The 11116-nt window shown below is 35.9% G+C and overlaps 1 protein-coding gene across 2 annotated transcripts; it reads left to right on the top strand.

Moving 5' to 3' along the window:
* Window positions 1-8028: 8028 nt before the first annotated feature.
* On the top strand, window positions 8029-10542 carry LOC133033087 (protein OCTOPUS-like). 2 transcript variants are annotated; one of them, XM_061107667.1, is made up of 2 exons: window positions 8029-8294; window positions 8517-10542. In XM_061107667.1, exon 2 carries the CDS (start codon window positions 8594-8596, stop codon window positions 10394-10396), a length of 1803 nt encoding a protein of 600 aa, XP_060963650.1. In that variant the 5' UTR covers window positions 8029-8294; window positions 8517-8593; the 3' UTR covers window positions 10397-10542. The 2 variants fall into 2 exon arrangements, with proteins under 2 accessions (XP_060963650.1, XP_060963649.1); XM_061107666.1 differs by having other exon boundaries at window positions 8031-8290.
* Window positions 10543-11116: the final 574 nt, after the last annotated feature.

Raw genomic sequence — 11116 nt, 5'->3', positions numbered from 1 at the left:
TTTTTAATGGAACTTAAATTTATCATTTTTCTCTATATATTCCAACTTCAATAGCAAAACGAGTTAAAGTGAGTCAACATAAACAAGATACTATTTTTTACGGGTTGATTTAGGGTTGAAAAAATTAGACGCGAGTCAAAAAACGGGTCAACACGCCTAACACAAAATATAAAAGCAAATCCCATAAAATATGACACGAACACGACACGATGACACATTTTACCACCACACAATTTAATTTAATAATTATTATAGAGTGTTACTAACTATTTACAAGATGTCACCTCGAAGATAGTGCTAGGCGCACCATTGGTGCTAATAATAATGCTTTTAAAAATACACACATTAACTCACTATTTATTAATAAGAGTAAATACAATTTTAGAACATGCATTTATAAAAGTTATCAATTTGACCATTTGTTTTGTTAAGTGATTATTTAGATTCTATGTTTTTTAAAATGGTATGAAATAATACTTGAACTTAGTTTTCATCAAAATAAAACTTAATTATAACCTGACTTAGAAGTGTTATAACCAAGTTGATTATATTTTTTGTATTTATTTGTGTTAAAAACTAATTTCTATGTTGAATATATTAAAAAAATGATAAAAATTGAGGTCAATGTATTGTTTTAAAAAAAATATAGAGTTTAATTTATCATTTTTTCTAAAAAAAAGAATTCAATTGATAATTTTTGTAAAACACAAGATTTAATAAGTGCTACTTTATTTTATAACTTTTGTGTTAAATTTAGTCTACAATAAGTGCTATTTTTTTATTTACTATAATGTCACTAATTATTGTATTTTAACTTTTACTGAATTTTACATTTATTTACTATATTATTACTATATTAATAATAAATAAAGTAAAAAATAATATTTTTTATATTTTTTCAATAAAATATTAAATGACTATTAATATAATTAATTATTTTTCATTATTTTACATCTTATTTATTGAAACACAATTGCAATAATAAACTAAATATATTACAAACTTATTTTTTTTTATTAAATTTAGCACATATTTAAAATCTTTCATTAGAGATACTATTAACCCAAAAGTCTACTCAAGAATATTAAAATAACCTTGAGAAGACTACTACAAAATCAGTGCCACATACAAAAATTACTATTATTCTCTTTGTTCATTTTATTATTAGTCCATTATAAAGTTTGGTAATAATGATTTAATTTTCAATATCACTATTACATTAAACAAAATATGATATTAAAAGTTTGGGAAATTTTGTCATAGAGTAATTGTTTACAACACTTTATATTAATGATAATTGTTATTGTAAATTTTTGAGAATTTTTTTCTTTAAAAGATATGTAGTTTTTTTTTTTAAGATAAAAATATAGTGTTTGTTTAAAAGAAAAGGATTAATACAAAAAAAAAAAGATTTAAATAGGAATTTATATTTGAGTAATTTGCGATATAAATATTTAAGTTTAACTTCCAGTTGTAAATAAATACTTAAGTTTAATTTTTTGCATTAATAATACCTAAGTTATAATTTTAGGACTTCTATAGGTACATGGTTAAATAAATTGTCACGTGGCAATTCTTAGTTGGTCTAAGTTATTAAATTTTTATTATTTAAAAAAAATTAGTTCAAATATACTAATAAAAAAATGACACGTGGATATAATGGTTTAACATTTAACATTTAGGTACTTATAGTTTGATTTTAGAATCAATATGGAAAATGTTTTCTCAGCCCATTTCAACCATGAGCCAGAGTGCAGTATTTATATTAATTGAAGGTTGTTACAAAAGAGGTGAGTAGAGCAACGGCTCTATACAGGTGGCAATGCCAATTTCCAAGGAAGATTACATAGGAGAGAATATCCTAACATAATTGAAAAAGGTGTAATCATTAGTCCAAGATTCTTGGACCACAACAGAGGAATGACATCTGTCCATATGAAAGGGGCTGTAATCGACAGTATGGAGGAGCACACTGCAACACCAAAGGTCTACACCAGAAGTCATGAATTTCTATTTCTCAACACCTCCCCTCAAACGAAAGGGTGAGATCTTCACTCCAAGTTTGTCCACAAGAAATGAAAATCTAGAATTGGGTAGTCCTTTGGTGAACAAATCAGCAATCTGATCATGTGAGGGTATATACCTGACTTCCAATTGTTTTTGTAGCACTTTGTCCCGAACGTAATGAGCATCAATTTCAATATGCTTTGTCCTAGCATGGAAGACCGGATTGGATGCTAAAGCACTTGCACTAATGTTATCACACCAAGTGATAGAGGGCAGTAACAGAGGGAATTTGAGTTCTTTCAGCAATGATTCAACCCAAGAGATCTCAGCTGCAACATGTGCTAGTGCCCTGTACTCTGACTCCGTGCTTGATCTGGACACTACATCCTGCTTTTTAGAGGACCAAGAGATTAAAGTTTCACCCAAATATACACAATACCCTGCAACTGAGCGTCTGTCATCTGGACATGATGCCCAATCTGCATCAGAAAATCCAGTTATACTGAGTTTATTGCTGCAACTGATATGTAGTCCAAGTGTCTTAGTTCCCTGCAGATATCTCAGCACCCTTTTAACAACATTCCAGTGAACAACAGTGGGACTTTGTAAGAACTGACTTAGCTTATTGACAGTGTAGGCTATGTCAGGTCTTGTATGGCAGAGGTACTGAAGTGACCCAATTATGCTTCTGTAAATCGAGGGATTTTGCATGAGTTCTCCATCATTTATCGACAGAGTTTTGCCAGCAGTGATTGGAGTGGGACACGACTTGAGGTTGCTCATGTTAACCTTCTTAAGTATATCTTCGATATACTTTGTCTGTGTCAAATATAACCCAGTAATGTCTCTGAAGACTTCTATTCCAAGGAAGAAATGCAAGGGTCCAAGATCCTTCAATGCAAACAGCTTGTTCAATTTGCAAATGAAGTTGGACACGAGTTCAAGATCACTCCCAGTCACTACTATGTCATCTACATAGATGAGTACAAGAATAACAGTTTTCTCATCTTTGAAAAAGAACAATGAAGTGTCTGCCTTGGAATTCTGAAATTTCCATTGAATGAGTGTGTTCTCGAGCTTGTCAAACCATGCTCTAGGGGCTTGCTTTAAGCCATAGAGAGATTTATTGAGTTTGCACACCCAATTTTCTTTCCCTTCTTCTTCAAAACCTTGAGGTTGAACCATGAAAACCTCCTCTTCCAAGGTGCCATTTAAGAAGGCATTATTAATGTCCAATTGTCTGATATCCCAGCCTCTTGAGACAGCAATTGTGAGAACAATTCTCACAGTTGAGGCTTTTATCACAGGGCTAAAAGTCTCACCATAATCAATTCCTGGTCTTTGATGAAAACCCTTTGCAACTAGTCTTGCCTTTAGTCTTTCAATAGTACCATCAGCTCTCAGTTTGATTTTGAATATCCACTTGTTCCCTATTAGGTTTTGATATGCAGCAGGAGGTACCAAAACCCAGGTACGATTTTTCTTAAGTGCAATTACCTCTGTGTCCATTGCACCTTTCCAGCCAGGGTGTTTGAGAGCTTGTTCAACACTATCTGGTTCAGTGAGTGTAGATGGTGAATTTTTGGATGTGGTGAGATATGTTCTTGGCTTAAATATACCAGCTCTTCCTCGAGTCACCATAGGATGAGTTGGCTGTAAGGCTGTTGCAAGAGTTGGTTGAGTCTCCAAATTGGGTTCAGTATCTGTATGAGTGGAGTCAGTGGCTGGTGTATGAGGAGAATTTGGAACTGGTTCGATGACAAATTCATTGGTTGGACTAGAACCAAAATGATCATCAAAGTGATCATCAAACGCAGCACCATAATCACCATCATCCTCCCCTGCATGATCAGAAACTGGACTATTTTCAGTGAAACGCATGTCTAGTGAAGGAGAATGTACCTGAGGTGAAGTTGGTGATGCATCAGAGGAGACTTCAGCAGAAGGATTGACAGAACCAGAATTTGGAGCCTGGACATTGTCAAATGTAGGGACTGGAAGACTAGACCAGGAAGAACTGTGCACAATGACAGATTGTGGTGTGTGGTAATTGTTGAGAAATCCCTTTTTAAAGGGAAACTCAAGTTCATTGAACACAACATTGCGAGAAATGTAAATGCGACCCGTGGGAGTGAGGCACTTGTAGCCTTTGTGAGCATTGCTATACCCCAAGTTCACACATTTCAGAGAATGAAACTGAAATTTGTGAGTTTGGTAAGGGCGTATGCAAGGGAAACATGCTGTGCCAAAAGTCTTGAGAAAAGCATAATCGGGTTTATGGTTAAACAAGATTTCATAAGGTGATTTGTGGCCAAGGATAGGAGTGGGAAGTCGGTTTATCAGATATACAGCAGTGTCAAATGCATCACTCCAATACTTGAGTGGCATTTGTGCTTGAGCAAGCAAAGTAAGGCCCATTTCGACAATGTGCCTATGTTTGCGCTCAGCACGGCCATTTTGGGCTGAATCATGGGGACACGGATGTTGGAATTCAATGCCATGTTGATGTACTAAAGCTGTAAAGGGTTGGTATTCACCTCCCCAGTCCGTTCTCAAACTTTTAATTTTCTTATCAAACTTGTTTTCCACAAAGTTTTTAAACTGTATAAAAGCATTTAATGCTTCGGACTTGGCTTTAAGAGGATACCACCAAGCAAATCTGCTATGGTCATCCAGGAAATGTATGTAGTATCTATGATTTATATTAGATGCAATGGGGGCAGGCCCCCACAGGTCAGTATGCACAAGTTCAAGGACATTCTTTGCACGATTAGATGACAGCTTATGTGGAAGAGCATGGGACTTCCCATATTGACATGCATCACAGAAAGTTGGCATTTCATTTCTTAATTTTCTTACATTAGTGGACTCTAGAACAAGATTTAAAATCCTGGGTGATGGATGGCCTAAACGTCTGTGCCAAACATCTATTCTAGACACACGATTTTCATTAGTTTCACACTGATTTACACTAGATTCAGCAGAAAAACATGCAGGAAAACAGGTTGACACAGACTGGTTTTTATTTGTGGACTTTGTATGAGTTGAACCTGTGGTAGAATGATGATGAAGGGGTGTTTCCAGTCTGTACAATCCATCTCTAAGCACTCCTTGAAGCACCACCTTCTGAGTTGTTTTGTCCTTCACCAAACAAACATTAGAATGAAACTCAATTAGGACATTGTTATCACTGGTAAGTTTAGAAACACTAATCAAATTTTTAGCTATTTGAGGAACAAGTAACATCTCTTTTAATAATAGATGTTTGCCATCATTAGTGTTCAAAACACCACTACCAATGTGAGATATAGTGAGTTTAGATCCATCACCTACAACAACTGTTTCCTTACCACCATACGGCTGCTTCTGGTTTAGTGAGGAACTGTCCGAGGTGATGTGGTTGCTGGCTCCACTGTCAGCAAACCACACATCGCTCTCCAAAATTTCAGGACTAGCAACAAAAGCATTGTGGTTGTTCTGTGTTGATTTGTTTCCTCCATTTGATTGATTAGGATCAGTTCCCATGAAGTTTTCATCGAACCGATTGTAACAAATTGCTGCAGAATGGCCATATTTGCCACACACTTGGCAAGTTGGTCGAGTTGTATTGGCACGACCTCTTCCTCGAAACCTTCCAGAGCTGCCACGATTCCCAGAGAATCGACCTCCACTTCCAGAAAATTGATTGTGATTATTAGCACCACGCCCTCGACCCATGGAACTGGATCCAGGGTTGTTTTTAGCAGCAACATTGGCCTGAGGAGTTGTGGAGTTGCTGGTTTTGCCATTGATGGTGAGAGTTTGTAACCTCTCAATTTTGCTATCAAAGCTCAAGAGAATATCTTGAAGCTCTTGCCATAATGTGCTTGACCTTCCTTCGATTTGTACCACGGTAGAGAGATACTCAGCGTCAAGTCCAGACAGAACGTTAGCAACCAAATGCGCTTCAGGGTACGGGTCACCTGCAAGAGCAAGTATGTCAGACCAGTTTTTCTTTTGTCGAAGGTACTCACCCATTGGCGTAGATCCTTTGCGTACTGTCTGGATTAGAGTCCTGGTGTCATCCATTTTTGACTTGGAATAGGCACCATACAGGCTTTCCAAAGCCCTCCAGAGACCAGCTGCAGAAGTAGAACCCATAACTTCTGTAGCAATTCCTTCAGTCATCGAGCTATACAGCCAACCCATGAGGAGTTGGTCGTTGATTATCCATTGTTCATACTCTGGATTCGTTTCGAGCTCCCCTTCATACTTGGCTTCACCAACGACTGGTACAAATTCTGGTGGACACATTTTAGTGCCATTAAGGTATTCATGGAGTCTGTGCCCTCGGACAATGGTGGATACCATGGTTTTCCACAAGGTAAAATTATTTCTGTCAAGTTTTAATGAAAAGGGTTGGTTAAGTGTTGTAGGTGGCTGAGAGAAGGTGTTGGGAAGCTGGGACGGAGCTGCACCATTTTTGTTGGTGCTAACAGCAGAGGGAGTCTGTGACCCTCCTTCGTTGGTTTGCTGTTCTTGAGGAGTAGCCATTGACAGAGGTCAAAGAATGGCTCTGATACCAAGTTTGATTTTAGAATCAATATGGAAAATGTTTTCTCAGCCCATTTCAACCATGAGCCAGAGTGCAGTATTTATATTAATTGAAGGTTGTTACAAAAGAGGTGAGTAGAGCAACGGCTCTATACAGGTGGCAATGCCAATTTCCAAGGAAGATTACATAGGAGAGAATATCCTAACAGAATTGAAAAAGGTGTAATCATTAGTCCAAGATTCTTGGACCACAACAGAGGAATGACATCTGTCCATATGAAAGGGGCTGTAATCGACAGTATGGAGGAGCACACTGCAACACCAAAGGTCTACACCAGAAGTCATGAATTTCTATTTCTCAACACTTATAGAGTTCTAAAAATATAATTTAAGTATCATTACTGTTAAAAATTAAACTTAAATATTTATTTACAACTTAGAGTTAAATTTAACTATTATAGTGTAAATTACTCAATCTTTATATTATAATTTTCAAATTTATTTGTAAATACTAAATACAACACCTGTCCACTTAAGTCTTCACTTGTCCACATTAAAAAAAATTGATTTGTAGATATAAAAAATGAGCCATTTTATAGTAATGTCCCCAAAAAGTTTGTCAACTCTAGTCAGCCTAAAAAAATAAAAAATAACAACTCTAGTATAGCCTAATAAAATTAAAATAAAATAATAATATATTGGTGAGTGATATTTTTAATTATTTACTAAATAAATTAGATAAATACATTGAGAATAAAAAAAATAATGTAGAGAGACAAAGGGAGCTTATCTGAAATTCGGTATTGAAAAAATTAGTTCAATATTTATTATTATCATATATATGTTGAATAATTTATGGTACCGATAAGTAAATAAAAATAAAATACGCATGAGAAAATATAGTCCCGTGTGTAATAAAATAAATAAATTTTATTTTTGACATTCTAAACTACTTAAATGATTTAAAAAAATTTATTATTACCGTTAAAAATTAAATTTAAATATTTATTTGCAACTGAAAGTTAAACAAATATTTATACTATAAATTATTCTCGTCTATATTGAACAACATTTCACATCAAATTAGTCTTTAAGATTAAATCATATAATCTTAAGGCATTTTCAATGGGAAAACTCAAATTTAGTATATAATTAATACCAAAAAATTATTATATCAATACTAATATTTTTTTCAATTCTAACCACAAACAATACTAAAAATTACACCAAATTTTATATTCTTTATTTATTATTTTATTAATATAACAAGAATATTTTAATATTAAATATATGTAATTATTTAGTCTTTCTTTTTTAAAGTATTATTTAATTATTATTTAAAAAAAAATAGTGTGGTCTACAGTGTCTCATTAAATTTGGTGGAATGCTGTAGACAAAGTTATTTATGAGTATAGCGTTAGTGTCCCATTAGAATAAATATAGCGTGAAATTACACTATATTTAGCGTTTTAGAGTTCGGTTTGAGATGACCTTAGGAAATGTGAGAGTATTTGTAAAAGCTGAAAATGGAAGGAAAGAAACATAGGAGTGGTGATTTTAATGGATTAGTGGGCAAGTGGTGTGAAACAAATATGACCTAAAAGTTTCAGACTACCCTACCCTACCCTCTCTCACCATCACGGTCACCAATCCCAACCCCAACCCCAGACCTTCCCTTCTCACGGCCTCCACCGACGCCGGCCTCCTCTTCTCCATTTCCTGTTCTCTCCTCCTTCTCACACTCCAACAGGTAGGTACTACTACTAACCAACATTGTCTCTGATTTATGCACTTAAACATTAATAAATGTGGTTTTGTGATCCCCAACACTCGTAAAAATTTGATTTTTATTGTAGTTTAGTGAGCTTGAGTTGTGTTTAAGCTGAAATGGCAAAACCTAATTAGAAACTGTATGGAATTCTGAGATTTGGGTTTGGTAGTTTTTGAGATGAATTAATTAGGTTTAATTTATGCAGATTTATTTGTTGGATGTTGCAACACCATTTTTACATAATCCAACCAAATCAATCGATGTTCAGCCTTAGTAGTAGTCATGGCTGTCATCCCACTTCAACCATTGGCTCTTGCTCAGGCTCAGTCTAGACGTCTTTCCACTTGTCACCGTCATCCTAGCATACCCATTACTGGGTTTTGTGCTTCATGCCTCAGAGAACGCTTGGTTGGTATTGAAGCCTCTGTTAACAACGACACTCCCACTCGAAACCAAGCTGGTTCTGGTTCTGGTGCTGGTGCTGCTTCTTCTTCTGGATCAGAGCTTCGTCGTAGTAAATCATGCAATGGACCCAAGTCTGAGGTCTTTGCTAACCCTTCTGACCCTACCAGACGTAGGTCTTGCGATGTTAGGGCGCGGAATAGTTTGTATAACCTCTTTAATCTTGATGATGAGAGGAAAGGTACAGCTGGAAAGTTTGAGGTTGAGTTGGGGAATTTAAGGTTTGAGTTAAAAGAAGAGGACAGGAATGGGAATGAGGGTGAGATTAGGGTTTCTGAGCATGGATTGCTTGATGAGGAAGATGGTTGTGAGTTAAGGCCTATGAAGGAGTTTATAGATCTTGAATGCAAGAAGAAGAAGAAAGGTACAGGGAAGGATTTGAAGGACATTGCCGGGACATTTTGGGTTGCTGCGTCTGGTTTGAGCAAGAAGTTGAGGAAATGGGGGCGAAAACCGAAGGGCAAGAAGCTCAACAACGATGATGACAATGATGGTGGGGTTTTAGGGGTTGAGAGATGTAGTCCTAGGCATTTGAGAGAAACCCAATCAGAGGTTGGAGACTATGGGTTGGGGCGTAGGTCTTGTGATACCGATCCAAGATTATCCATGGATGCTGGTCGAATGTCATTGGATGAATACAGGTACTCCTTTGATGAGCCTAGAGCCTCTTGGGATGGGTATTTGATTGGCAGAGCTGCATATCCACGGCTAACTCCAATGGTCTCGGTTGTAGAGGATACCAAGCTTTCTGATGGTGAGAATGAGAGTTGTGTATCAGACACGAACTTGGTCAAAGATGGAGAGATGAGTCCCGGGGGTACAGCTCAAACAAAGGACTACTACAATTCAGAGTCTTTGCCTTTGCAGAGGCGCAGGAGGAGTTTTGATTGCTCAAACTCCTTGCATAGGAAAGGGGGTTTAGCTGAAGTTGACGACTTGAAGTTGAATTCGAACGCTAAGGTCTCTCCAGCAACAACTGAATTGTTCTTTGGCGCTAAATTGCTTATCACTAATAGAGATTTGAGGGATGCCAAGTTGAAATCTGTCAAAGATGAGAGCTTGGAGAGTGTTGAATCAACTTCATCTAAGGATGCTGCAGATTCGGTTCCTCCAATTGGGCGAACTCAAAAGGGGTTGAAGAAATCACAAGGGTGGCAAAGAAAGTGGAATTTGTGGGGTCTGAACCTGATGCAGAAACAGCGAAGCGATCAGCCAAAATGCGGTCTTGTTAACGAAGAAGATATTTTAGTTGGAGGGAATGTGGCTGATCCCACGGTCCCTAATTCTTGGGAGAATCTAAGGAGAGTGGCTAATGGTGAAACCAATGGATCAGTAAGTCAAAAGCTTATACGTAGCTATAGTGTCAGCTGTCGAAAACCCACCTGCAAAATCGATGGTTTGTTGAGTAATCCAAACGCTGGTGGTGAGACCAGAGGCATTTCGGTTAAGAAAAGAGAAGATTTTTCATTGCAGCGTAACAGGAGTGCCCGGTATTCACCCAATCACGTCGACAACAATGGTCTATTGAGATTCTACTTAACTCCATTGAGAAGCTATAGGAGAAGTCAATCAGGAAAGAGTAGGCTAAAGAACACACATTCAATGGCCAAGAATGTTTTGTAAATGTTTCTTCCCACTTTATTTCAAGTATTCATGTTGTAAAGTCATAAAAAAAAGGTTTAATGTATTAGTTTTTCTTTAGTTTAAACATATTACTATATTGTTATTTCAATGGCATATCATTTTATAATAGTTCATTATTATTCCAATGCTTTGACTAAATAGGTTGACTTCAAGTTCATTGTTTAAACAAATGATAATTTTCCAACTTTTCAATGGAAACCTTTCTAGAGATTCTACTCCAATGAAAAGTTGGTTCTGTTCTAGAATAGTAAAAAAATTTCTTACTTCAATTATGGGACATGTAAGAAATAGTGGCTATATAAGCCAATATATCAACTCAATTACATCACAAAACAAAGTAGGGACATGTAAATAGTGACTTGAGCCTTTCAATTATGTTGTGTGCATTATTATTATTATTATAATTATTAGAAGCTTGAGTGTAACTCACTCTTAAAGATTAGACAAAGATATTATGAATTTAAAGCTTTAGCAATCATCACTATTAGTAGTAGTAGGTTTCAACTACACTTCTTTAAATCATAATGTGATCTTTTATTATGTACACACAAGCAATTACTTAATAATTTTGTGTTATCTGCATTTATATAGGCAACACTTCAAAAATAGGAGTCACCCTAAATTGTCTAACACGATTTTTTAACTAAGTGATCTGAATTCAAAAAAAGGATGCTTTTAAGAAAATATCATAATTAGACA

Source organism: Cannabis sativa, unplaced genomic scaffold (assembly GCF_029168945.1).
Source record: "Cannabis sativa cultivar Pink pepper isolate KNU-18-1 unplaced genomic scaffold, ASM2916894v1 Contig2, whole genome shotgun sequence".
In the NCBI taxonomy this organism is placed as follows: Eukaryota; Viridiplantae; Streptophyta; class Magnoliopsida; order Rosales; family Cannabaceae; genus Cannabis; species Cannabis sativa.
The sequence above is the reverse complement of the archived record's forward strand: the minus strand, read 5'-3'. Positions and strand labels throughout refer to the sequence as shown.

Excerpts from the sequence above, each read along its gene's own strand:
- LOC133033087 (XM_061107667.1), top strand. The coding sequence starts at position 8,594 with ATGGCTGTCATCCCACTTCAACCATTGGCTCTTGCTCAGGCTCAGTCT.